The 27727-nt window shown below is 45.7% G+C and overlaps 1 protein-coding gene and 2 long non-coding RNA genes across 5 annotated transcripts in view; all 3 read left to right on the forward strand.

Annotated features, from left to right (window-relative positions):
• The first annotated feature begins 3968 nt into the window (after nt 1–3968).
• On the forward strand, nt 3969–6846 carry LOC138689050 (uncharacterized). Its single transcript, XR_011327854.1, has 3 exons — nt 3969–4319; nt 6489–6631; nt 6784–6846. It is a non-coding gene; the product is annotated as an uncharacterized lncRNA (long non-coding RNA).
• A 454-nt stretch (nt 6847–7300) lies between these two features.
• Nucleotides 7301–27727, forward strand: part of LOC138689019 (ankyrin repeat domain-containing protein 26-like) — a 118917-nt gene continuing 98490 nt past the window's right edge. Inside the window, exons 1-7 of the mRNA XM_069802294.1 lie at nt 7301–7461; nt 8808–8983; nt 9183–9276; nt 11309–11443; nt 12511–12623; nt 13044–13185; nt 15049–15334. Of these exons, the coding sequence (XP_069658395.1) occupies nt 7360–7461; nt 8808–8983; nt 9183–9276; nt 11309–11443; nt 12511–12623; nt 13044–13185; nt 15049–15334 (1048 nt within the window). The 5' untranslated portion in view covers nt 7301–7359. The remainder of the gene's footprint in view (nt 7462–8807; nt 8984–9182; nt 9277–11308; nt 11444–12510; nt 12624–13043; nt 13186–15048; nt 15335–27727) is intronic.
• On the forward strand, nt 21510–26938 carry LOC138689013 (uncharacterized). 3 transcript variants are annotated; one of them, XR_011327829.1, is made up of 3 exons: nt 21510–22106; nt 24972–25017; nt 26507–26938. It is a non-coding gene; the product is annotated as an uncharacterized lncRNA (long non-coding RNA). The 3 variants fall into 3 exon arrangements; XR_011327828.1 differs by lacking the exon at nt 21510–22106 and adding an exon at nt 24470–24550 and having other exon boundaries at nt 24741–25017; XR_011327827.1 differs by lacking the exon at nt 21510–22106 and having other exon boundaries at nt 24437–25017.

Genomic DNA, 27727 nt, shown 5'->3' on the forward strand with positions numbered 1-27727 from the left:
CCACCAGAAGCTAGAACAAGCCATCGATAAAGACAAACTCCTTTCCAAGTCATACCCTGCCTGCTTCAAAAGTGGGTGGAAGCTCAGGAAGATGGCCACATGCAATCCCTACAGATCTGCAGGACTATAGCTCAGTGAGGGAAATCCACCTAAAGCAATTTGGCATCGGTGTCCTGAAGGTGGTTTAACTACCTGCATCCCCAACACAACGGCTGCATTTCAGAGATACAGCATACCTAATCGTGCCGGGGGTTGCTGATGGAACAAACATTCCCATCAAAATACGACTTTTCATTTTAGAGGCCCCACGATGTTGCCTTTCAGGATACATTCCCCAATCAGCAACAAGGCATCCGTATGATCAGATAACGGGTATTTGCTTAAATAACTCAAAACTCCATTAAGCTTCAGAAAAGCAACAATTTTGAGCATTCCTGTGGTTTTATTTGACAGTGGATACTTCCCTCAGTCTGACCGTTCCAGGAGAAGCTAGTCTCCTGGCCCTTCATCACAGCAGTACAGTCAGTAGCGTGGATGGATAGCTGCACCTTGCTTCTTGATAGAGGAGTCCTACAGCACAGAGTTTTGTACCAAGCCTAGAAAGTCCAATTATCAGAGGCAAAGAGCTCGCGAATACGTTGCTGCCACTAGATGGCAAAAAGCACACATGGAAAACAGCAACGCGTTTCTGAGAGGAGAGCTACACCAGAGGGTTGTGCTGCCATCCAAAGGGACCTTGAAAGGCTGGAGAAATGGGCTGATGGGAACCTCATGCAGTTCAAGAAGGGGCAGTGCAGTGTCCTGCACCTGGGAAGGAACAATTCCAGGCACCAGTACCTGCTGGGGATCACCCAGCTGGAAAGCAGCTTTGCAGAAAAGGACCGAGGGGTCCTGGTGGACACGAAGTTGACTGTGAGCCAGCAATGTGTCCCTGCAGCAGAAAAGGAATACGGTATCCTGTGTTGCTGTCGTGGTTTAACCCCAGCCAGCAACTAAGCGCCACGCAGCCGCTCGCTCACTCCCCCTGCACCCAGTGGGACGGGGGAGAAAATCGGGAAAAGAAGTAAAACTCGTGGGCTGAGATAAGAACGGTTTAATAGAAGAGAAAAGAAGAAACTAATAACGATAATGCCAACGCTAATAAAATGCCAACAGAAATAATAAAAGGATTGGAATGTACAAATGATGCGCAGGGCAATTGCTCACCACCCCGCCGACCGACCGACGCCCAGCTAGTCCCCGGGCGGTGATCCCCCGCCCCCACTCCCCCCAGTTTAGACACTAGATGTGGCGTCACACGGTATAGAATACCCCATTGGCCAGTTTGGGCCACCTGCCCTGGCTGTGTCCCCTCCCAGCTTCTTGTGCCCCTCCAGCCTTCTCGCTGGCTGGGCATGAGAAGCTGAAAAATCCTTGACTTTAGACTAAACGCTACTGAGCAACAACTGAAAACACCAGTGTGTTATCAACATTCTTCGCATACTGAACTCAAAACATAGCACTGTACCAGCTGCTCAGAAGACGGTTAACTCTATCCCAGCTGAAACCAGGACAGTTGCCTTAGGCACAGTATTGCCAGCAAGTCAAGGGAGGTGACACTTCCACTCTACTCGGCACCGGTGAGGGGAGTATTGTGTCCAGCTCTGGGCGCCTCAGTAGGTAGGAGACAGACAGGGACATGCTGCAGAGTCCAACAAAGACCCGCCAAGCTGATTCAAGGACTGGAGCGTCTCACAGGAGGAAAGGCTGAGAGAGCTGGGACTCTTCAGCCTGGAGAAGAGTAAGCTTAGGGGCAATCTCATCAATGTATAGGAATACCCGAAGGGAAGGCCCAAAGCTTCTTTCAGTGGTGCGCAGCGACAGCACGAGAGGCGATGGGTGCAAACCGAAACGCATGAGGTTCCCTCGGAACGTCAAGAAACACATTTTTACTGCTCGGGTGACAGAGCCCTGGTACAGGTTGCCTGGGAAGGCTGCGAGTCTCCCTGCTTGGGAGATACGCAGAATCCAGCCAGGCACAGACTGGGACAGCTGGCTCTAGGTGACCCTGCTCGAGCAGAGGACTGGGACCAGAGGACCTCAGCCATTCTGCGATTCTCTGCAAAGGGGCGAGCAGCAGCCACCGGCACAGCGAGACGGGGCCCTCGCTTTGCACCGCACCGCACCGCACGGCACCGCGGGAGGTTCAGGCCGCCTTTCCGTCGGGAGGAAAGCAAGCACGTCGTCCCGGAGCTCTGGCGGGGCGGGCCCGGGGCGGTCAGCGGGCATCCGCAGCGAGCTCCCGCAGCCCCCGACCGCCCAAGCTGGGCCCTGGCCCCACCTCGAGCCTCACTGCAGGGGCACGTGTCCTGAGGCACCCCCGCCACGCGCGGAGGGAACGACCAGCAACGGCTGAGGCGAGAGCTGCCCCGGCGTCTGCCGCGGCCTCCGGCCAGGCGGGAGCAGCCCGGGCCCCCGCCCCCGGGACACCCTGTCACGGGGGCAGCGCCCGCTCTCCCCGGGCCCCCGGGAGCCTCCCCAAGCGCCCTGCGGCGCTCCCGGCCGGGCGCCCTCTGCCACGCCCCCGTGTGTGATGTCCCCTTGCCACGCCCCCAAGTGCCGTTGTTGCGCTGGCGCGCCGTCTGCTGGCGGATGGAGCAGCAGCAGGTGCCGGGCAGGGGCCGTCGCCTCGGGGGCTCCAGGCCGCGGCAGGCGAGCTCGTCTGCCTGGTGCCTCCCCTCGCCCTCGCCGTGGTCCTCGCCCTCGCCCTCGCCCTCCTCCTCACCCTCGCCCAGGGCCTGGCAGAGTCCGCCGGGTGCCTCCAGCTGCTGGTGGCTCCCAGCAGGGCCACGACCGCGCCGCAGCATGTGCTGGAGGGTCATGGGGCTCTTCAGCAAGAAGCGCCAGCGGTCGCCCTCCGGCAGCACTTCTGGGCAGCCCTGCGCTCCAGCCGCTGCCACCGGTGCCCATGAGCTCGGGGAGGAGGACCCGGGCAGGCTGCACCGCACGGCTGCCCGCAGCGACGTGGCCTGGCTGAGGCAGTGGCGGCTGAGGAGAGGTGGCATCGACGGGCAAGACCAGGAGAAGCGGTGAGGGGCTGCGGGCTGCTGACGGACACCTTGGCTGCTTCTGGCAGGCGTTGCTGCGGGAGGTTCTGAGCCAGGTTCTGCCAATCCTCTCTCAAGCACCAGGAGCACGTTGCAGCGCAGAGCCTGCTGGTCCAGTGTGGTGCGATCAACCCCCCGGCAGCTTTCGGGTGCCACGCGGAAGTGCCCGCTCTTAAGCTTTTGCGTAGGACCAGATTCAAGCTAATTGCTTGAAGAGCAAGATTTGCCCTGTCAGCTGGGGGAGCGAGCTCCAGAGCTTTTCATTGCTCGTAGCTGCCGGGTCGGCTTGCGTGCTGTTGGAAGTGCCTGCCGCCGACCTGCTGCTCGGCAGTGGTCTCCCCGCGGGGTCATTCTGCAGCTGCTCAGGCAGCACCAGTTCTCTTCTGCCCTGTGGGTGAGCGGTGCAGGAAAGCAGGAGGAGCGGAGTCTGGGCTGCAGGGTCCCCAGGGCTGAGTGGCAGCACAGCTTTGGTTCTTCCGTTGTCTGTCTATGTTAAGCTCGTATGTTTAATTTTTAGGACACCTCGGCATGTCACTTGTGCAGACGGCCACATGGATGTCGTTAGACATCAGATACAAGAGAACTGCCAGCTGAACCATGCTGACAATTTCAAGAGATCGCCACTGACGATGGTATGCAGCATATGTTACGCTCTTGTCAGTGGGACTTGCCGACTGTGCGTCAAATGAGAGGTGCCTGGCAGGATTCTTTACACGCACCTACGTAGAAACGTGCATATTGTAATAGGTGTGGAAGGGGCATATGTTAGCTAATCTTGGAAGATGCTTTTCTTTCCCAGCATTCAGAAGCTGTCCGAGTTGTGACAGAGTGAAACATAAATGTTGGAAATCTTCCCTTTTTTGTGTGTTGTTCCCAGGCAGTACAGTGCCAGCAAGAAAAATGTGTGGCTCTTCTGCTGCAGCATGGTGCCGACCCGAATCTGGCAGATGCTGATGGCAACACTGCCCTTCACCCTGCTGTCGTATCTCCTAATACAACTGTAGCAGGGCTGTTACTTGAGCATAATGCCAATATTAATGCTCAGAACCGGGTAACCTTGGCACTTGGTAAAGCTGCTCTTTTGAAAAGGTGCAGAACTTGTCTGGGTTTTTCTAATGGGGATTATTTGTCCTTTCAGGAAGGATATACCCCCCCTAATCTTGCTGTCTCCAAACAGGACGAGGAGATGGTAGAGTTTCTTCACAAAAAAGGAACTGAAAATCAGCGTGAAAGGTGAGACATTTGTCAAAACGGCGCACAGGTCTCTTTAGTCATCTGCAAGTATGATTGATGAGAGGCATGGGAATGAGCTTTGAAAAAGAAGGAGCCACACGGAAGGAGTTCCCTGGGTGACTGATAAAAGCAGGTCTGCGCTTGGCTGCTCTCATCCTTTGCACCCCAAAGATTGCAAGAAAGCGGTCTGTGGTGCCCCCTCCACGCACAGGCCCAGACCCAGACCCAGACTCACCAGGAAACTTGCCATTAGCTCAGCAGCACCATGGCTCTGTAGGAGAGGGTTTTTTAAGTGGTGGCATAGTTGGTGCTTAAGTGTTGTGAATGGAAGCGTTAGGAGAAAGAGAGGCAACGTTGTCCGAGAGACAAGGGGCATAAGGTGAAACGCAAGGTGTTTTAACTGCGCGTAAGGAGAAAACTCGGCCTGAGGATGGTCAAGCAGTCGAACAGCTTGCCCTGGGAGTTTGTGCAGCCTCCATGTGTGGGGGCTTTGAAGAGCAGAGTGGAAGGACCCCTGAACAGCGTGGTCTGACCTCGTAGCTCAGTCTGCTTTGGGGAGGCGGTTGGCCTGGACACCTCATGAGGTGCCTTCCAACCTGAATTCTCCAACACTTCCGTGTATTTGGCTTTGCTTTCTCTGTGCTTGTAGGAAAGGGGGAAAGCATTGTTTTGGGAGCAAGCAGGGATTAAAACGATGGCAATGCAGTGCCTGCAGAAGCAGATGTATTTCATAACACATTTTGGATGCTTTAGGATTGCTCTTACGGTTGCCACAGTTGCCGGGGATATAAATGCAAGCCAGCTTCTTTGGCATGGTGCTGATACTGTTATAGAGATAACTCTGCCTTTGTGGCTGTGGATTATGCTGGCGTGCATAGACATGTTGGGTAAATGGTTTATGTTGTCGTGAGGGGCGGAGTTGTCAGTCAATATATTGGTTTGTCCTGGTCTCGGCTGGGATAGGGTTCGTTTTCTTCCTGGTTGCTGGTATAGTGTTCTGTTTTGGGTTCGGTATGAGAAGAATGTTGATAACACACTGATGTTTTCAGTTGTTGCTCAGTAGTGTTGAGACTAAGTCAAGGATTTTTCAGCTTCTCATGCTCAGCCAGCAAGAAGGCTGGAGGGGCACGAGAAGCTGGAGGGGGACACAGCCAGGGCAGCTGACCCAAACTGGCCAGAGGGGTGTTCCATACCATGTGACGTCATGCCCGGTATATAAACTGGGGGGAGTTGGCCTGGGGGGATCGCTGCTCGGGAACTAACTGGGCGTTGGTTGGAGAGTGGTGAGCAATTGCATTGTGCATCGCTTGTTTTGTATATTCCAACTATTTTATTATTATTGTCGTCACCTTACTATTGTTATTATTATCATTATTATCATTTTCTTCCTTTCTGTTCTATTAAACAGTTCTTATCTCAACCCATCAGTGCTACTTTTTTTTTCCCCTGATTCTCTCCCCCATCCCACTGAGTAGGGGGGAAGCGAGCGAGCGGCTGCATGGTGCTTAGTTACTGGCTGGGGTTAAACCACAACACGGTTAAAAAGCAAACCTGAAAGGGGTCTCTCTCAGGAGCCCCAATTTACTCGCTTTCAAGTTTGTTAGAAGAGAATGCCTATTCAAAGTAGTTAACACACGCAGTGCTTAGAATGAAACCGCAGTCTTCTTTGGCCTCTTGATCATACTTAGGAGCTGTCTAAACTCTCAAGTCCTCAGACTAACCATCAAGATTTCTGAAGTTCTTCCAAGTCAGGACTGCATTTGAGGAGACTGTAGGCTGGCCTGACATGAATAGTTGCAGCATTAATGTAGCATCCTGCGGACATAGCACCCTTGCAGTTAGATGTGAATCTGCCAGAGGCCTTGTTAATTTTTGTAGTGCTCCCTAGGGAGAGGTGGTTTATCAGTTTAGATTGTAGCCAGCAGGGCTGAAGTGCTTCACAGATACCAATGTGCATCTAGAGAATGAGCAAGGATGCAGTGGATATTTCATCATGGAACAGTAGTGCCAGAGTAAGGTGGGGGGGTGGGGGTGTTACCGTTTCTCAGTTGGCAACAAAAATGGAGCGGCTGGGTGAGGAATGGCCGTTGCTGTCCTAGTCAAGCGTGTATGCAAAGATGTGGGTGTTTCTACCAACTCTATGTCTTCTCTTTCCATATATATCCTTAGTAAGCTGCTGGCAGAAGACACGGGGAGTGAAAACACGGAAGACTCTTCTGCAGGTGGTGTAGCAGACAAGGCAGTTCTCAGCAGCTCCTGCCCTGTGAGGACTGCTGACTTTACAAGGGCTGCACTTGCTCAGGACAGAGAAGGTAGGATTCTTAACTGTGGAAGAGCTGATGAGGAAAATCACTACGGCCCATAGTAGAACCGTTCCTCATCTTTTGGATGCTGGGCTTGGATGATGGGAAAAAGCAGAGTGAGATGAACACTCACAGTGTGTCGCTTCTTGCCTCCTTTGTAGGTGCCCTGCCAGTGGGAGGAGCAGAGCAAGAGGAAGATGCGGAATCTTCCAGGGATTCCAAGGTACTTTCTGTGAGGGACGCAGTGGGGTCCCCTTTGGTTCGCTTGCTTTTGGGCTTATTTACCTCTGGGCTTTTGATGTCTTCTGCTGCTCCCGCCACACATTTGTAACTGGGGGCCCTTGAAATATTTGTGCTCTTGGTCAGCTGTTCATTTAGGACTGGGACGAAGGCAGGTCAAGCTAATGACCTGGGTCTCATAGCAACTGGCCTTTGAGTTTCGTCTCTAGCATAGAAGCACTGAAGTTTCCCCTGCTTCCCCCTGGTACCGTGGAGGCGCTCAGCTGAGAAAGATGGAGAGAGGTCATCAGTTTTGCAGGTGCCTGCTGGTGGCAGGCAACATTTCTTATCTTTAAATTTGCTCTGAAGACTGACCTAATTATGTAACCTAAGAAGCAAAAGCACACCTCATATTCTCATGTTCTTATCGAATTCTTTGTGCTCGTGTAACCACGTTTCTTTAGGACTGGGTCACACAGCTGCAGCAGAAGCTTGCCAGTGTTCTTAAAAAGCAATCTATGTCAGAAGCTTCTCTGGAAGTTACTACTGTGCGCTACCTCAGTGCCCTGGAGAAAGACAACCTGCACTTGCAAAAGGAATTGGAAAGGGTTGAAGCTGAGGTATGGAAGGCCTGTCACTATAGGAATAAACCTCTGGGTGGCTGTTTCTTCCTGTTCATTGTGAAAAAGGACAAAACAGTATTCTGGGAGCCAGTAGGAGAGAGATCTAAGGAAGTTAACAGTGATCCCCTGTCATAATTCATGAAGCCAGTAAAACCTTCAGCCAGGTGGCCGCCTCCTCCTCCTCCTCCAGAGTGGAAGATTAGCGTTACTTGAATCATCAAAAAGCCAATTCGTTTCTGCTGCAAGTAAGAGAGAATCTTGCTCCTCAACGCCACAGCAGAGGCTCTTGTTCAGGCTCTGGGGTAGTACTGCAGCAGTGGCCTTTCTCTTCCCTTCTTCCTCCCCTCCCCTGGTGATAAACGCAGCTGGCCCTTTGGGGAGCTCCTCGCAAGCTGGAGGGGCAAGGCAGTGTGCTGGGAGCAGCCTTCTGGTGGCTAGGTACGAACAGAGAGGTTTGCTCTCTCTCAAAATTCACCCCTGCTCTGAGCCACTATTTCCCTGTTCCAGATACTGCACTCTTTCTTTACAGTCTTCTGTTTGTATACAACAGATGTTCCTTATTTGTAGGTTGCTAAATATGTGTGAAAGTCCTTGTCTTTGTTTTGGGTGCGCAGTGTGTAAAACAACGTGAGCCACCTTCATGGATGAAGGAACTTTGAAACAGATGTTAGGGTTTGGGGTTTGGGCTTTTTTTAAGAGTACGGGTATCAGAACCATGTGGATTGAACTAAGCAAGAAGAAGAGCTGGTTTGCAGGTGGTGTGTTTGTACTGTATCTGCAAAGCAGCATCTCAGCATCTTTTTCCCCCCCTTCTTTGGCCCTGCCGTAATTTGCCATCCTTAAGCAGCCTTCTTGCAAGTGAATTGTAAGTTACTTTCTGAGGCAGGGACCACCTTTTGCAGTGTTCTTACGAAAACTGAAGTATAGAGGCCTCGGAGTTCTGAAATAGAAATCATCTTAAATTTCCTTATGAGGGAGGTGTGAAGTCACTTTAGGAGAAGGATGAACTTTTTAATTTGTTTTTTTCAATGGAGGAGCAAACAAGTGGATACAAAGAGTGTCACAAGTCACTGAAAGGGTAGGAGGGGCAGTGTCAGTGCTTAGAACTGTGCTATAGGAAATCAGTGGAGGGATGGGAGAGGCCAGTAAAAAAGATGATGAAGTAACACAGTTTGTGTTCATTTGCTAGTACAAGTGAAGGTTTGAATGTACTTGAAATGATTACAGTTGTTTGACTAGAGGGTATGTGCAGATATATGCAGCCCTTGAATTCTTCAGCAGCAGTTGACCCCTCTATATAAAAGCTCACCTGACTACTGGGGATTCTTCCTGTGATTTTACAGTTGCGGGAGTTGAAAGAACAGCATCTTCAGTCTGAGCATTGTGTTCGTGACTTGAAGACTGCCTTGGATAATAAGGAAAGGGAAGTAATAGCTTCTAACCAGAAACTGCAGGACCTCCTGTTGGCATCTTCTGGGACTAATACGACTATAAAACAACTGGAAGAACGCATGCAACGGTAAGAGAGTAACACAGTGAAGCAAGGTCTGTCGTTTACTGGGATGGTGTGAAAACAACAGGATAGCCTTGTTGCATCACAGCAAGTTAATATACGATTTTGAAGGATGCTTTTGTCTTAGATTATGTTGTTTCACGCTGTTCTTTCAGAGCTGGTGCTCTGGCGGATTTTCCTCATAAGACCTGTATTTCTTTTTAAGCCTTGGAATTGAAAATGCCAGACTGGAAGCCACAGTCCAGCAAAAAAACAATAGGATTGAAGCCCTTCAGAGAGACCTGCAAGCCTCTGCCTCAGTAAGCTGGTCACAAACTTCCGTTTTTGTGAGCTCCTGAGCCTAGTTACCTATTTCTGTGGGGAAATTTTAGGATGAGGTTTTCCTGGAGAGCCATGGGGAGCTCAGTTCCTGCATTCTAGTGAATATAGGCTGCTCAGAAAGCAGCCTGGTCCATTCCTCAGCTTTCTGGTTTTGAGAGTTTTCCCATGCTACTATGGCAAGTCCTACTTAACACTCTAAAATGTGAGGATTTGACACTAGTTCATTTTCTTCATAGGAGCTTGTTTGGTGCTGTGTTTTGAATTTGTGATGAAAACAGTGTCAACAACACAGGGGTGATTTAGTTATGGCTGAACAGGGCTTGCACAGTGTCAAGGCCTTTTCTATTTCTCATACTGCCCTGCCAGCAAGTAGGCTGGGGGGTGCCCAAGGAGCTGGGGCAGGGGAGCACAGCCAGACAGCTGACTCCAAATGACCATCCCATATGACATCATGCTCAGCAATAAAAGCTGCAGGGAAGAAGGAAGAAGGGGTGTACATTTGGAGATATGGCATTTGTCTTTCCAAGTAACCATTGGGTATGATGAAGCCCTGCTTTCCTGGAAGTGGCTGAAAAACTGCCTGCCAGTGAGAAGTAGGGAATGAATTCTTTGTTTTGCTTTGCTCGCACACGCAGCTTTAACTTTACCTATGAAACTGTCTTTATCTCAACCCACAAGTTTTCTCATGCTTACCCTGCCAATGCTCTCCTCCATCCCACAGGGGTGGGGAGTGAGTGAGTGGCTGGGTGGTGCTGAGCTGCCTGCTAGGGTTAAACCACAACAGATGCTAGATAGGATGGAAGTTGTGGGCAGGGGGGAGATCTGTGTCTGAAAGCTGAGAGAGGAGACTGGACTTGGGAGGTCCGTGTTACCTTTGCAGCTTTGTCACAGCTTGCCCTTGAGACCATGTTAGCTTCCTTTCCCGCCTGCAAACAGGTGCTGGTACTGCCCTGCCATGCAGGGAGCTAAGGTAAAGAATTAGTTGAGGTGATGCTGCACAGTAGCGGGCAGAGCACTTTCTTGCTCTCAGGAGATGTAGAGCTGTTACAGAAGCCGTGAGGGTAGGGTATTTTCTGTGGTGGGCACTAGAGGAATTATTATATTAAAAAGTATGTATCATTAGGAACTCTGGAGGACCTTTGGAAGAAAGTTGTAGGGTGATCTTGTGTGTGTGTGCGTGTGTGTGCGTGTCATCTTATCCCCCAAAGTTGCAACCTCATCTTGTCACTTCTAGGGTGTTCATTCTTTCCACCAGCTTCAACTGCTGCTCTTGGTTATGTTTCCTGAGGTGTGTTCTACACTCCGTGTTAACCTTAACTGTAGATGTTGGATGGGGAGAGGAGAGCTTAGACCTGTTTCCATTTAAGTTACTGTAAGAGACTGAGTTCTTATCCTGAACCATTTGCCTCAAAGATTGTCAGGTGTGGGGGACTAGACCATCATCTCAAGGAACTGTGAACTGCTTATCTTGAGCCCTTTGTCTCTAAGATGGCCTGTTTAAGCAGGACACTCCTCTGTCGATAAGGACGATTACCAGGCCATTGAGGCATCCAGAGGAGGAAACAGGGCTGGAGCTGATAAGATACTGGTTTCGGGTGTTGATCACGCAAAGGTCGTGTGATGGACGAAACCTGCAGTGCATGACATCATTGAAATATGCCCTATAAAAAACTCATAGAGACAAGCTGTGGGGGCCTTCTTCACCACCAAAGAATTGAAGACTGAGGACCAACGGGACGCCGCTGGATCCGTGGTGGTGACTATCCTAGCAATCCTATCCCGACTGCTTGCTTAATTTCTACCTTTTCTTCCATTCTATCCTATCGCTACCATTTTCCACTTTTGATAAGAATACCTACTTTGACTATATGGCATTTGACCTCGTTTGTGTCTTAATCTGGCTCTTGGGATCATATCGAAACCTTCCCTGACATTGGATCGGGACAGTTACTGCTTTCTACTGCAGTGCTGTCTTTCCAGTCACCTTAGTTTTTTCTTTTGCCTTCACAGATGCAAAAGCAGAATGTGCTGCCTCTGACATCAAAGGACTCACACAGCATGTGGGAAGAGCAATTGAAGTCAAGATCCCACCTTGAAGAGCTTGTTGCTCAGCTTGACAGAGAAAAGGCTGAACTCCTGGAACAGGTGAGCCCAGAAAATTCTCTGGATGCCTAGCCAATACCCCGGAGAACTGTGTCTACCTTTTTGTTGAGTTCTTACAGTCAGCTTTTTCTGTTATCCTTGCCGTTCAGGCTGTGAGTGTCTTGTGATTTGGGTATCAGCCAGGAAGCAAATAAAAGCTAGCCGGGTATCTTTGTGTAAATTCTGGAGTGGTTCTATTGGGAAGAGTTCCCAATGTGGTTTGCTATCGGTTGAGCGCATTGAGCAAGGCTGCAGTTCCCCAGTTATTTCTTGGATTCCTTCTGGTCATCTTCTGACCCCTTGGTTTCTGGGCAGGGTTAAAATGCTTCATGTTTCCAGTGCAATGTATGGAGGAGCTGCTGCATGTTTTCAGGGTAGTGGGAGCTTAAAAGCCTTCCAGAAAAATGTACTGAAGGAATTTTGGGCAAATGAACTAGTACTTGGGAAACAAGAAATGGCTGCCAGTTTCCAAGGGGCAGTCTTTCCCTTTTCTCCTTTTCTGTAGAGGAAAAATGGAAGTACAAAGTCAAAACAGCTGCCAGCTCTCCTCTGGTTTGGCTGAGAAGACACCAAGAGGCAGAACAAGATGTGAATAAGTAAATACCCCCAGAGGAGAGAGGGAGGTAATAGCAGAGGGAAATGAAACATTGAAGAATTGCAAAAGATCAAATTCCTCTGCAAGCCCCTGTCTGCTGGTCCTTGAAGATCCCGTGAAAGCTTTAGATTGATCTGTGTTCTCCCATGAGGTACATACTTACGTAATCCCTGTTATGAGTAGAGGAACTGCCAAAAGTGTCCTCCAGCATCTTTTCCACCTTTTTGCCTTGAAGTGTTAGAAGAGCCTTTGCCTCAGTGGGGTCGTCTGTTTCTGTTGTTAGGTGTTGGCCTGTTTGATGTGAAACCCGAAGTGATTAAATGTTCTCAGGAACTTTGTCCCTTGGCGTTCTGTGGAACTTGGCTAACAGATAGAGGCGTACTGCAGCTTCTCTGTGGAGAATGTTAGATGCATATACTGTGCGTAGATACTGTTCCTACGCTGTGTGTGTCATGTATCTTTTCTATTTTGAAAGTGTGAGACTGAAAGAAAGAAAGTGAAGAAGCTGGTAGAGTTGAAACACCCAGACGAACTGCATCTGGACCAAGAAATTAAAAGAAACATCGAACTGCGGAAAGACTGTGAGAGGTATGGCTTTTTAGTATGGTGAAGAGGTTTCCCTGAGTAGAAGTCAAGCTTTATTGAACTTCACTGTAAAAATAGGTGTATGTAACTGTGAGAAAATTCAAGCCCCGTGTTAGTTCTTGCAGGGCGCTTCTGTGCATGAGTCCATAGTTTTCAATAGCTGCCAAAAGAATTGCAAATGCAGGTTGCTGTGCAGTTCTACTGGGGGGGGGGGGAGGAAGTCTTTTATTCCTCTTTTCAGGTGAAATTTGGACCTTTCAAGGGGTTTGTGGCACAGTAATGCTGTTTTTTTCTCAGTAATTGCTGGTGTGTAAAGCACGTTAAAGATGAAGCAAGCCATGTCTGCGCTGTTTACGTAAGAGTATGTGAAAAAAGCCGGTTGTTCCTTTGCTTCATTGTTTTCTTGACTCATTCACTGTGTAGGTTGAAGAAGCTTCTGAGCAGATCTATGAGAAAACCAAGCATATATGAGGAGAGAGAGATGGAGTCCCAGCTTAGTTTACAGAGAGAGATGAAGAACAACTGCTCTGAAATGGTCAATGAAGTTGGTAGATTAAGAACAAAGGTGAGCTCTGGTTTGTTTGGGGTTTTTTTAGTGGTGGTGTTTTTTCTTTTGAAAAACCTGTGTTATTCCTTCCCTGTACTACTTTTCATGCTGTTGATTTTCTTTTCTTTGCTGTATTTTGGAAGCGACTGCCTTTTCTTGATGCTCCTTCTACTGTTACAGAAGTAGATGTCTATAACTAATACCGATGTAGTTATCATTACGGGTAGAGATGAAAACATAATGTGCAAAGCAGTATCTGCAAGGGCACATCAAGGGCAGGCTGTTCTGTAGAGGAAGGGCAAGCCGAGAGTCGCAGCAAGGCTGGCAGGGTCCGTGACCTCATGGGCAGTCCCACAGGCTCTCACCAAGAAGAGCGGAATAGGTCCGGTGACAGCAAGCAGGGTCAGCCAAGAGTGCAGATCGCCAGGCCAGTCCATAGGGACTGCAGTGCTACCAGGATGTCATGTCCATGGGTGAGGTTCAGGGCTGAGAGCAGTAAGGCTCGGCACAGGCCTGGCTGCAGCTTGAGGCCATGGCAGCGTCTTCTAGGTCTTACAGAGGAATTCCTTCTCTGGAAGAGAGGGAATTAACACCACCATTACTGGGAACAACTGTATGGAGTTGGCTTTGCCCAAGGTCACCGCTTGAGCTCTGTCTTAGGCAGGAGTTGGGCAGAAGGCAGTTCAGGTTTTGCTTTTCTAAACGGTGTCGTTGTTTCCCAGGGCACGATGCAGTTGAGGCGATGCAGAAAAAATTCTGTAACTTATTGCTCGCTAGTAGCTGTCTCGGCCCATCTTTCCCTTGTCATGGGCACCCAGAAGTAGAGTTCCCAGAAGTGCTTTTGAGGTTGCTCTGGCTGTTCAGTAGCACGTAACCTTTTATCTACTTCTCCGCTCATTGCTCAGATTTGTTGCTAGAGCAGCCATGTTTCAGAGCTACGTTCGAGTTTGGAAGGCATTGTAGAATGAGTCAACTGCCGTTGCAGTGGCTCATTTTTAGTCCAGAAGTTAGTAGTGGGTTTGTTTCTGTTGGAGAGTTGTTTCTAATGACAGGGAAGGGCGTTACATTTAGGCAGTTTTAGATAAGTCTCAAGTTTCTACTTTGTTAGAGACTCTTTCAAGTGTTTAGTATGCTGGTTTCCTCCACTTTTATTAAAAAAAGACAGGGTGTTATGTTTTCTCTTCAACAGGTACAGAAAATGTATGTTTCTGGAGGGGGGAAGAGGAGGATAGAGCTGTAGTTGACCGTTGGGACTTACTGAAAGTCTGATATTTCCTGCAAATTTTTGAAAACAAACTGCGGCTTTGACCTAAAGAGAATATGTCTTCCTCCACCACCGCTGTAAAAGCTGTGTTCTGAACCACTATTTACAAATCTTTCAGTGTAATGGAAAAAAAAGAGCATCTGTTTCTTGTCTTGTCCGTTCTGTAATGAAGCTTTGATTGTGTTGACAGCATGTAAAAATTCCTCTAAAGCATGACACGTGTTGTTTCTGATGAAACCAGAAGGTGGCTAGGTATGGGTGTGTGTGATTTCCCGTGAGCATATGAGCATCTCATGGAAGAATAGCCTTAGTGCTTTTCCACTTAGCCCTATGCGTGAAATGCTGCTAGTTTGGCACCTCTTGGTCCTCTTGATACCTACTGCAGAAGAACTGAGAAAGGATGGGAGCCTGATGAATCCTATCAGGAATGTTGTGAAAGCTGTTCTTGTTTTAAAAAAAGAGACTGCTTTCACTTTGGTTTTAATACTGAGTCAGCAGATGGTAAATACAGCCTTGATGGCCAACCCCTTTACTGATTTTCACAGAACTGAGTAATTGTAGATCTGAGTTCCCCATTTTTGGGGGTTCTTTCTTTTTTTTTTTTTTGCTGTCTACAGGTTGGTGAACTTTCCCAGCAGCTGGAGATAGAGTCTAAAAAATGCATGCAGCTAGAAGCACAAAATCAGGATTTGCGAGAAGAGTTGTCCACCATGCATGGGAACCATGAAAAACTGGAGAAGAGCAAATGCCAGCTGAAAGAAGAGCTGGCTAACCTCAAACATCAATTGGAGACTAACATGGTGGATCGCAGCCAACTAGAACAATATAAAAGAGAGATGGAAGAACGAGCCGAACAAGAAATAAGACAAAAACTACAAGAAGTCAATCTGTTTTTGCAGGCAAGTGAATTTCTCACATGTGTCTGTAGTCTCTATTGCATACTTTTGTTGTGGTTGTCATGTTTTTTAGTATTTTAGTTTTGGTGCCTGATTCTGTCTGTTAGTGCTGTACTTCTGTCTTTCGTAGAGGGCAGTGGAAGAAGAGAATATGGTTGGGCAAGAGTGCTTTCATGTGTGTGTAATGTGCCTGCAGGTCCCTGAATCAAAAGCTTGCCCAAGACAGATTTCCGTTTTGCAGTTCTTGGGTGGGGGGCGGTTATCACTGTCCACTGGTCGTGTTCATCCTTGAATGGGTATTGTCACTTCCAGTTGTCATGGCCAGGCATACAGGTCCTCCTTTGCCATTGTACGGGGAAAAGTGCTCAGAAAAGAAGTCACCAAAGTTGCGGGGTGGCGGGTGGAGATGAGGGATCCTTATAATTTCTTTGAGGAATCCTTTTCTTTATGCCCTGTCCTACAGAGACGGTGGTCTCTCATTAGTAGCTTTGATGAACAATAGTGCTAAGAGGGGGGCTCTTTCTGAAGAACTATTTAATGTGGTAGTTCCAGGGTTCTGCCTTGATTGCTGATGGTAGTGAGGAGGCACAGTTGCCTCAGTGAGTAAAGCTGGGCCCCTTGAAATTGGGTACGTGCAGTTGACTGGCAGGGAGAGTTCTCTTCTTCTTTGCAGTGGTTGAAAGTGCGTTATCTCCTTCAGATGCAGGCAGCCTCCCAGGACAGGTTAGAACAAACCAGAGCCAGTCATCTCGCTTCACTGACAAACCAGCTAAAACAGAGAATTAGAGATCTTGAATGTGAATTGGACAGGATAAAAAATACGGAACAAGACCGTATTCTTCAAAAAGAATCCATGCAGGCAGAAGTGGAAAGGTACAAAGAGCTGTACCTGGAGGAAGTAAAAATAAGAAGATTCCTAGAAAGTAAACTGGAAAGGTAAGTTTATGCTTTTTTGGAGTGGTAATAAGATACTACTTTTTCCTCATGCATTTTCCTCCTAAAATCCCTCTTCTGCATCTGGTAGCATTATGTATATAAGCATAAGAAGGCATATTTCCGAGGAAAGTAGCTTAAGACCCTTTCCCTTCATTAGAACTGTCTTCATTTCTCTTTAGTGTTCCAGCAGTAACACCACTGATCATGGCATTAATAGGGTATTCTATGTGTGGCAGAAAAGATAAATTTCATGTCCTTTATTGCTTGAATAAGGATAGGCACTTCAGAGAACAGAATTTGATTCTGTGAAGTAAAAAAAAAAAAATAAAATTTTTTTTGCATCCAGTTTAGCAGCATGTCTGAGGTTTGAGCTTTCCTTGGGAAAGGAAGGGTGCTCCAGAGTTCTTATGCAGGTGACGTACCTTTCAGAAGAAGCTGTGTAAACACATGGCGTTCACAGATTGTTTTGAAGCCCTAATGCTGAGAAGTCCTAAGTGTTGGTAACTCTTACTGCTCCTTGCAGGTAATGTGACTTCCGAGAAATAGGCTCTCTGCAAAGGAAGACTTCAGATCACATTATAGTCTTGTTTTAGAGGCTTTTAATCCCTTCCACTTTCAGAAGTCGAAGAACAGTCAAAGACCTGGGGGGCGACTTTGCAAAAGTGTCATTACCAAAGATAATTCTTTGTATGCTTCTGAATGTTTCAGAGCTAATGAGAGACTAGAAGCCAATGCTAAGATCCTTCAGGAGCACCATAGCAGCAGACCTTTAATTGCAAGCAGCATTGTCAGTGGAGGTCTGGCTGCAAGTCCAGTCCTGTATTCAACTGAACTGGGACATCTTGGCAACAATTTGGCACCGAACAGAAGTCGAAGTCTAGGAGGAAGCTTCCCAAACCAAACCGGGGACGCATTATTGTCAAGAAACAGGGTAGAAGCCTCTGTGGCTAAGGTAGGAATTTTGAAATACTATTCTCAACTACTGCTGAAGAGTATCCGTAAGCAAGGTTATGCTTTTTAGCCTGAAGTTAGAATCCATTTATAGTTCCAAACTCTATGGTCTAATATGCCCAAACAATTGCTCATCATCAAAACAGTACACAACTATATGTGGTAGGGGTGAAGACTTTTGGTCATCAGGGTTATACAAATTTTCCAAGAGTGCTCAAAAACCAGAAAAATCTGAAATTTAAATAATGAGCTGTGTAACTACATTCTTTTACAAGAGAAACTGTGATAAAGAATACGGTGGCATAGGAAGTTCCCAGCTAAGCTCTTCACTAAATTTTAATGCGTAGTATGTGTGACCTGTTTAAAATGGCTAACTTTGAATGCAAAATCCCATCAGACATCTTTGTTTGAGACGCCTTTTCCTTCCTGACTGATCTTCATTCTCGGGGTTTCTTCACTGGAACTTGTTTTAGTACATAAATAGCAATAAAGGGATGCTTCAAAAATAGGATGATAGGAACAGGATCGCCTAATTTCTCACTTTATACTTCACTGTGGGGTGTATACTATGTGTAGGAGGCATTTGTTTTTGTAGCTCCTGCTATGTGTTATTACACGAACAGGTAAAATTAGCTACTCTTCAGGAAGTCTTCACAGCTTTCTAATTTTGCAGCAATGCTGCAACCTCTGCAATACTTCTGGTCAAAGTATGCCCTGTAATTAGCAGTCAGTGTGATAGCACATCCCTCACAGAATGGTGAACATTGTATTGTGAGACTTGGAAACCAGATGTCAATAGTTGTAATCAGTTTCCCACCTAGCATAGGATTGAGGCATGGACAAGCTTCTGTGTGCAGTCGGTGTTCGATCCCTCGTGCATTCTGGGGCTGAATGAATGTGAGAAGTATTCATTCACTTTTTTTAAGTCCATCTCATTTCAGTGGTCCCACCCACATTGGAAAGAATCCATGTCAACAATGTGACTACATACTGCACCCGGTTTAAGGAAAAAAAAAAAAAAAAGCCCAAACCCAACAAAATCAAAAACAGACAAAGCAGTGTAGGTAATGCGTAGCAGCGGCAGTTAAGATGAATGATTCTGTATCGCTGTGAATGTGTTTTTGAGGTCAGAGGGTGGCCGTACATTACAGAAAGAACTCGGGAGGCAATTGGTGCTGTACCACCTGCAGGGGCTATTCAGCATGCAAGCAGTAGAAAGGAGGCAAAATTCAGGGACCCACTGCAAAAGTGAAATAAGGAGAAGGCCAGGACGAGGGAACAAGAGGGGTAGGGAGCAGGGAACAAGTGAGGAAAAGAACGGACAGAGAGATGGGAGCAAGATGTTAAAAGAAGAAAAGGGCAAAGGAGGAAACCATCACACTTCTAGGAGAAACACTGCCCTAGTTTAAAAGAAAAGGGTTAACAGTTGTGCCCTTGTTGAAGAAGAAGAAACAGGAAAAAAAGACAGTAAAGGGGGAGAAAGTGGGAGTACTCGGTGCTTCTTAACTGAATTACAGCAACATTCTTCAAGTAGTCCTTTCCATCTTAATTTTCCAGAAGAAACTGGAAGTCTCTGGGCATCTCAAAGTTTTTGTCAGTGTCAGGATAGATACCTTTACTGCTTTACTAGCTTCCCTTAAGTGTATTCCAGAGATTAAATATTTTAAAAGGCTACTTCATAGCTCATTGGTTTTTATACCGTTGCTGATATATGCAGAAATATATTTCAAATCATTATATAGGCTGCTTCAACGTCTTGTGAAAAATGGTTTCCAAATATACTTGTGACAAACATTTGAGCTAATTCCAAGAAAAGTGTGCAGATCTGAGGATGGCGATACTGTTCTCACTCAGTGTCCTGACTTCAACAGCACCCATAAAGTGTCTTTTCAGAGCATATGTCTCTCATTTTGTGATGGATTGCTGTGCTGGGGAATACTTTTAAGTTTTGGTACTGTTTTCTGAGGCTTCGCTTTTAAGGTTTTAAAAAAAACAGAACAAAAAAATACCCGTCAGCCTTGAGCAGACTCTAAAGGAAGTTGAAGAACGATTACATACGACATTTCCCCAGTCTCCAGTTACTGACGTGAGGTGAGGTTTTGTTTGCTAGTTTGGGGGCTCTCTTATATACCTAAATGTCTCCATCCTAGTGCAGTTTTGTTAGTAGGACTTAATGCCCTGAAGTCCTCTCTGATCTTGTTTATGACCTACAGAGACTTTTAGTTCATGTCCAGAGAGGAGCTGAGGATAATTTGCTCTTACTAGACACAGTTTGTCTTCTCGTGATTAGCTTCTAATTCTAATATAGTATTAAATTCTAAAGTTTTCTTCCTTGAATGAAGGTGAGTAAAACTATGGCTAAATCCTCAGAGAACTTTCCCATTTCTTACCATTTCTACCAGGATGTCTTAAGAAAAAGCTGGAATTCCCAGCATGCCTGTTTTCCCTCAATCAAAGCAGAAGGCTGGTCTCTGGGATTCGGAATTATCAGTGTGAATTTATCCTCTCTGTTACGAAATGCAGCTGCATGTCCTTTCATGATACTTCTTCCCATAATCGCCAGTTAGGGAACAACTGGGACTAATTGTAATGGCACTGTCTGTAGCCCCAAGTCACTCAATGTTCAATGTATTCAGCAAAGTCTGAAAACGTGATCCTCTCTTTCAGAGTGCTTCAGAAAAAAGAAACAGGGTTCTCAGAGGTGCAGTAGTTGCTAGAGGACATGCATCTAAGTGGGTATTTCACTTAGAACTGCTGGTTTCAGTTTCCTCAGCTGGGTGCAGTATGTCATTAACAGTGTTTGAAGCCATAGCATATCTCTGAGGAGCTGAAAGGACAGAATTCCTGACACGTGCGTCTACAAGAAGAGGATTGAACTGGAAAATAGGGCCTTAAGTCAGGAAGTAACAAAAGGGGAAAACCCCATGGATCCCTCTGCATAAAATAATGGGTGATGAATCTCCATCAGTTTCCAAATGCAAAATTACCAGATGCACAGTCTGTGCTGTCATTTCTGCAGGAGTCCTGTGCCATTCAGGAGACAAGTTGGAACATGAAGAAAGAATGCAGAGATTACAGTTTTAGTCTATTTTGAAGTGCTTTGCAGGTTGTGCTGCTTAGTACTCTGCCTGTTCACCAGATTATTTAAAGACAGAAGAGTTTCTCTGACTCTAAGCCGTTTCTTCACTTCACTGTTTGCTTGAATTATGCCTCAAGTTTTTTCCAGTAACCTGTTTCCCTTCTACAGAATTTGTCTTGCCTTTAAATTCAAGCTGAGCAGTGCTTTTTTGGCTGGAGATTACGAATGCTCCTGCCACTAAAGCTCGTAATGACAGGGAGTTAAGGACCTTAAACTGCAGTATGCCTCAGGTAGTCATCTTGCACTTCTTTTTTTAGTCAAAGTTCGCTGTGCAGATTTAGTGTTTCTCGCAGTAGCTTCCTCAAGGTGAGAAAGGCTACTTGAAGTACAGGACATCTCGTTCTTAAGAGGAGGATGTTTATGTAAATTTGGTTTGTGCAAAAGCTTTGAAATAGCTTCAGGGGCAAGGAGGTGAAAATACTTCACACTGCTGTTACTCAAAATGCTGGTATTAATTCTTTGTCCATGCAACTGTTGGAAAAAACGTTGGTAAATGATGCTGATTGCGAACAAGTGCTACTCTGGCAAGTGGACACAGTTGCTTCTTTTAGACATAACTAAGGAATTTGGAGTTTAAAGGCTTGAATGATTTCACAGTTTTTCTAAACCACTACTTAACATGAGGTGAATGTCAGTGATTATGCATATAGCCTTACACTTTGAAGATGGCCATGTTGCAAGCTCAGCAAAAAGTGAGAATTTTATTCTTAAAAATAACATGAAGAAGAAATGTGTTCCATTACAGCATAGCCCCTTCCCCCTTATCAAATATATATGCTACAGAAATTAATAACCTTGAAATGGGAGTGCCAAAGTACCTTGAAAAATACAAAAGTTCATATTGACGCAAGCTCATTAACCAGTAAAATCCCAATCACATGCAAATGTCTTTGGGTTTTTTTGGTTGGTTTTCTTTTTATTAGAGCTCCAGTAAGGAAGAATAAATTACAAGTACTTGAAAAATTCTGTGCATGTAATTACAAACAGTAACTGTAGCAACTAGCAGTCCGTTATGTTCTGCAAGGCGGTTGGCTGAATTTATTTCATGAATTGTGAATTTATTTCATAGCAGGACTTGTGTCGTAAGAAGGATGTACGTGTGTATTGCCTGTGCTTTACAGGAGTAGAGATATCTTTGATGGGGTCTTTTTTTCTTTTATGATGTGGTTTACTGACTCCCGAACTGCTCGTGAATTGGCATGTCACCATCCAGAACCAAACTGAATCAAGCAGATGAAACACAAATATGATGTTAGTGGTCTGTGTGCCATAATTTGGGAACTGCTGTGAGGAATGTCTGCTGCAAGTGCTGCAAGGAGATTTTGGGACTGGAGTCTTGTTGTTAGGTTTAAAAAAGGTGAAGCTTAAATCCTAACAGCTGTGCCAAAGGCTGGTGAAAATGAATGTGGGTGTCTTGACATAGAAAATAATAGTGAACTCTGCTAGCTGCAACCAGTGTGAGTTTAATGGATTTATGAAACCACTTTTCCTACATCACGTGAGAAAGGGAATGTCTGCTTCCTACTCTATTTCTCAATTTCTGTTCCTTTTCTGATTTCATTTTCCATCTGCACTCTTGTATTGTAGCAGTCTTTGCATTGTTAGCTTTTTTTACTTGCTTTGTTTACGTGTAGGCCATGTTCTTATTTCTCACTGAAGACCTTTGAACTTAAGGCCGTTTTTCTTTCTTCTTCAGCTCCTTAATCAAAAATCTGTTCTTCTCTCTCTTCTCTGCAGTGGGATACATGACCAGGTTTGTAGCCAGTATTGTTTAATGTTGGGTGGTATTTTGTACTGGAAACGTTTTGTCTATTTATGCTGTTAGGTTTTGATTGAAACTTACTGATGCGTTCACATTTTCCTACTACTGCAAATATTTAGAACTTGCTAGTTTGTCCAAGTGAAAGAATGGCTGCTGCAGAATACTTTCATGCTTTATGTATTTGTAATGTTACGGCATCAGATGTTTAACTACCACAGTAAGATGACAGTGCATGGATTTCATCTGTTACAATGGAACTTCTGTAAACTACAGGAGCAGGCTGGTTTAGCCTCCTTGCCAGTTCTGATATTCAAAAAGTTCTTGGTAGTGACAGTGGTTGGTGTCTGGAGTACCAGTACTGTTCTGAAGGTGAGTTGCTAGAGTCTGAGTATCATGTCATGGAGTCTTACAGGATCCGACTTACTCTGTGCTCAAACAATCCATGTGGGTAAGTAGAAGTCAACACTGCTTTCTGAAAAAGAATTCTTGAGAAGGTGACTGCTGCAAGGGAACCCAGTATGTTACTGCCTGGAGAGATGTGCAGTGAGAAGAGAATGACCTGCTCAGGAGGTTTGGGATAGTCAGCTGTGATGCCTTTTCCAGGGGCTTGCAGGGAAGAACAGTGGAGGCGAGTTATAGTCCTCAAAGGTGTATTTTGCCTGGCTCTTCATTCCCTATTCAGAAACCAGTGTGTTGGCTTGATTTCTACCTCTTTCTCTTTCCTTGGGCATGGATGAGATTCACAAAGATGTAACTGGAATGAATAAGAGGAAGACAAGATTTTTTCTTCTCTTGATTCATCCACACATGTTGTGGAGGGTCCTGTGGACCTTCTGGTCATGGTGAGGGCTCCAGAAACCAGGGAAAGTGGTTTCTTCTAACGCCTCAACTGCTGCTGCTTTGCTTAGGATAGGCCCTGGGTTTGGGTCATCTTTTGGTCTAGGCATTAGTTTTCCTGCTTTTTGCTGTTACCTCTGTCTCATTTCGTGTGTTAGGAGGTCCCTTCTCCCCAGGATTTTGCTGCTGCTTGTACCCGCTTGAAAACAATTAGAGGTTTGGGGATTTGGGGGGGCCTTTTCTGTTGTTCTTTCAGCTCTGTGCTCCCCTCTTCTAGCTGCGAAGGCACAGACGATTCCAAGGAAGTACCACTGAGTGGTGGTTCTCCTGGAGGAGCTGGTGAATTTGGTCGCAGCTATCCCTGTAGGCCTGGAGAGAGGGCCCTTCCCTCCCCTTTGCTGGTTTATGGCCCCACTTCTTTGGCCTTTGGAGTTACTGCCTGTTACTGCTCCTCTTGCGAGGGTATGCAGATTGCTTCCCTTCCTGAGGCTTTTGCCTGTTGAGTACATTGTACAGTGTTTCAGTTCTTTTTCGTGGTGGTGGTGGTGGTGGTGGTCTGTTGCTCATTTCATAAAATAAAGACTTATTCCCCCAGGGATTCAGTACTAAAATCAGAGAGTGACAGGATGGTTGAGGGTGGAAGGGGCCTTGGAAGATCATCTAGTCCAGCCCCACCGCTGCTCAAAGCAGGGCCAGCCATAGCAGGTTGTTCAGGGTTATGTCCAGCAGGTTTTGTACATCTCCAAGGATGGACGCTCCACAACCTTTTCTGGGCAACTTGTTCCAGGGTGTGACCACGCTTACAATTTAAAAAGGAAAAAACCCCAAATGTCCTTATGTTAAGATGAAATTTCCTCTATTTTGATTTATGCCCATTCCTCTTGTTCTTTTACTTGGCACCACTGGCAGGAGTCTGGCTCCATCTTCTTTACTCACCCCACCAAGTATTTATATACATAGGTAAGGTCTCCCTAAGCTTTCTCTGCTCCAGTAAAGAAACAGTCACAGCTCTCAGCCTCTCCACATAGCTCACGTGGTCCAAGCCCTTCAGCATCTTCGTGGCCCTCATAGGCCTGGAAGCTGAGTGGTATCTATTTTGAAATTCACTTCCACGTGTCACAGACTTGATGGAAAAAATGTAGGAGCCACAAGTATCATCAAATGTAAACAACAGCATATAGCGCTTGGACTATGACTCTTCAAAAGATCTGACTTCTTCTTATGAAGACTTTGAAGTCAGAATCATAAGTGAGAGTAACTTAATTGGTAGCAATAACCACCTTCTAGGGGAGAAAGGAGTAAGTGCTCCTTAAGCTGATTTTGGTTACATAATAAACCCCACAGCTCTTGCTGTGTAGAAGCTGTAGCTGCTGCTATTGTTTCTTAGGGCAAAGGTCGCAAGAAAAAGTCATGTGTGTTTTTATATTCTGTGTGTGTCGTGGTATTGGCATAACAATAAAGAATCCTGGTGTGATCTACAGGAGCTCTTTCAATTTTCCATCTTAAAGTGGAGAAAAGAAGAATATTGACACATGCTTTTTTCTATACAATGGTGTATGTCAATCCTGCAGCAGCTGCTTTTGCACTTCTCTTATGAAGTTGCAGAAGCCAGCCTCAACTGAATTTGTCCCTATGGATGGCATTTGTGCGTATCTCAGCATTTAGCTGACATTCTGCTCATGTATTTGATGACAGACTTTTGCCATACCTTCATTGTAATAACACCACTGTGCTTCTTTCCTGTATATTTTTTAAATGCCCAGTTATAGTCCAGCTGGTGAGTTACAGGTTGTTTTGTGCTACAGTTAATGTTGCTCAGCAATGAGACTGCTACAGCCTGGCTGACCAAGAGTTTCTCTTCATTAAAAATCAAACCCCAAACCAAGATGTCTGTATTTGGGATGGTATTTGTAGTTTTTATCACGTGTTATGTGTGGGGTTTAAGATTGTTTTAGGAGTTTAAAGTTACAAAAAGGTAACTTTTAAAATACTAACTGTATGTTTTCTATATAATTCTAGGTACGGCGGGAACTGGATGAAAAAATCACTAAAATGCTTGAAGAGGGTAATGTGTCATTGTGTTAGGAGTGTTTTTAAGGAAACAGATGACTGTTCCTAACTCTTGAAAATAATGGCTTGAAAGCTGTCAAGTTCTTGTGCTGAGCACAGGTTTTTTTCTGCTAGCTTTCCAGTTTAGACTTGAATGTGAAAACTTCCTGCTTACCAACATACTGGGTAGAATGTTATGCGGTTGCCTGAAAAAAAACAAGCACAATGAAAACTAACCCATTTCCCCCACACAGATACACTTGGCTTAAGCTGAAGTCACCTTTCGCTAGAGTTAATCCTCAAGCACATATATCAAATGTAAAAGAAGCCCTAGGAAAAGATTTTTGTAGACTTCAGCTGTTACTTCTCCTTCCATGTACATCAATTGCATTCAGCACTAAACCATACCATACACATTCTCTGCTGTTAGTTCTTGATTTTTGCCATGTGTCTTATTCATTGCTTATATTTGTAGCTTATATGTTGTGGTCTTTTTTGGATAAGCAAGAAGAATATAATCGGTGACAAAAGATAGCCTTCCTTTAGGAAAAGATCACGCAGTAGTGTTTAGGCAAACGTGAGTTGAATGCTTGTAATAGGTAGCATAAAACATTGTCTGTAATGTAAGGCCAGGTGTCCAAAGAGGAATTCCACCCATTTCACAGTTGTTCCTCCAGAGTCACTGCTTTGCAGTGACTGGTGCTGTTTCAAAGCAAGTAGCCCCTGAGACGATCTCCTTCTGTTTCTGTATGCTTTTAATCAGAAAGAGAGCATTCAGCTGTAGCTTCGTAGCTCTTTCCATGTGTTCAAATGGGCACAAAGCCATTGCGTTGCATCCGTGTGCATTTTGAACATAATTGCACATCTGCTAGGAGTCAGAGTATGTTTGGTTTGGGGACCTTGTCTGAAAAAGGTGGCTGGACAAAGATGGTGAAGGTGGGTTTACTTCCACCGAGTATGTGTTTTCATGGAGGAAAGAGGGTTTTGCCAGGGCGAGTTACAAAGACGCCCCTCAGAGAAGGTGCCAGGCTGGGAGACTTGTCCTGGCCTGACTGCAGTGCAAAGATGTTTGCGTTTTCACGGGCAGCTTCTTTTAAAGTTTGTCCCAGCGAATGCAGAAGCTGATTTTTAGGAGTAGTGTTCCAGTAAATCACTGGTTTGAACACTTAAGGAAACAGACACTTGAGGTTGAAGAGGTCTCTGCAGGGGGCTAAATTTAGCACTGGTGTAACTGAGAGTCATTTGTGGGTTCCCTGAAGATGTTCAGCGTGAGGCCTCTGGAATGTCTTTCGCTACCTTTAAAAGTACTGTTGAGTAATAAGCACATGTGGAAAAAATGTGTTTCTCCCTTTGTGCCTAGCCCTTTCATTGTTATGTTCCTTTGGAAGTTTTTAAATCTTCCTGGATTGTAGTCGCTCCAGTTACCCATAATGTTTTTACAGTGACTTACTTGGCCCTGTCTACTAGAAAAGTAACACCAGGAATCTTGTCTCTTTTCTCCCTAGCCACTGCTGAACTTGAAACTGGATCTGCTGGAGCTTCTCCCATGGTATCTACTGACGGATCTTCCAGAAATGTCCATGTTGACCAGGATCCTCTTGCCAGGGCAATACAGGAGTACCGTGATGTTCTATATAAAAATTATAAGATTTGAACAAAATGCTAGGCAAAGGCTCAGGAAATAATTTTGTTTACATAGCGCATCTGTGGTTTCCCATCCTTCAGATTGTTCAGATGTGAAAACGTGTTTATTTTTATTGTCTGAATATAAATTCTAAGTCTATTAAATGGATGTCAAGCACATTGCACTTACCTGATGGTTTATTGATGCACAGTTGTTTTATTTTGCACTCACACTAAGAACCATATCTATTTTTTCTGACTGGCAGATGGACTACTCTTGACTCTTGAGCTTGACAGAACTGTCAAAATGTTTCTTATTAAGGTAGATGCATTATTTTGCTCCACTCATGTTCTGTGTTTTAACAAAAGCATTCCCTTTGTTCTGTTTAATCCCTTCACTCTATGTGTTTTTAATGTTTCCAGCGTTATTTTAATGCTTAGGACATTATTTGACGCGCTTGCAGCCCGCTGCTTCAGTCCTGATGCAGTGAATATTTCTGCTTATAAAGTGAAAGTTTTACCAGTGTTCAGGCTGGAGAATAGGGCACTTTACATTGCTGTCACTTTATGCACCTTAGGTTTAAAACTGCTTGTGAGTGTATAGCAGCGCCAAGAAAGTTATGTGGTCTTTTTGGTACATTTGTTTTGTATCGCAGAACCACAGAATGGGTGAGGTTGGAAGGGAGGTCATCTGGTCCAGCCCCCCTGCTCAAGGAGGACCACCTAGAGACGGTTGCCCAGGACCATGTTGTCTTTTGAGTATCTCCAAGGATGGAGACTCCACAGCCTCCGTGGGTCCCCGTCACGGTGAAAAAGTGTTTCCTGATGTTCAGACAGAACCTCCTGTGTTTCAGTTTGTGCCCATTGCCTCTCATGGTATTCCTGTTGATTGTTGTACTAAAAATCGCTGCAGCTTTAGACATTCGCAGTTCCTACATCAACACCTGTGGTGCACCTGAAACACTTCATATGGGGAAAAAAGGAACGCTAATATATCAACTTTGAGCCTCTTTAGTACTTTCCAAAACTCGTGTGATAGGACAGCCCATCTCTTTGTTGCTGGTGGCCGCTGATGATGTGGTGGCTGTTGTGGGGCATTTATG

Source organism: Haliaeetus albicilla, chromosome 14, assembly GCF_947461875.1.
Source record: "Haliaeetus albicilla chromosome 14, bHalAlb1.1, whole genome shotgun sequence".
In the NCBI taxonomy this organism is placed as follows: domain Eukaryota; kingdom Metazoa; phylum Chordata; class Aves; order Accipitriformes; family Accipitridae; genus Haliaeetus; species Haliaeetus albicilla.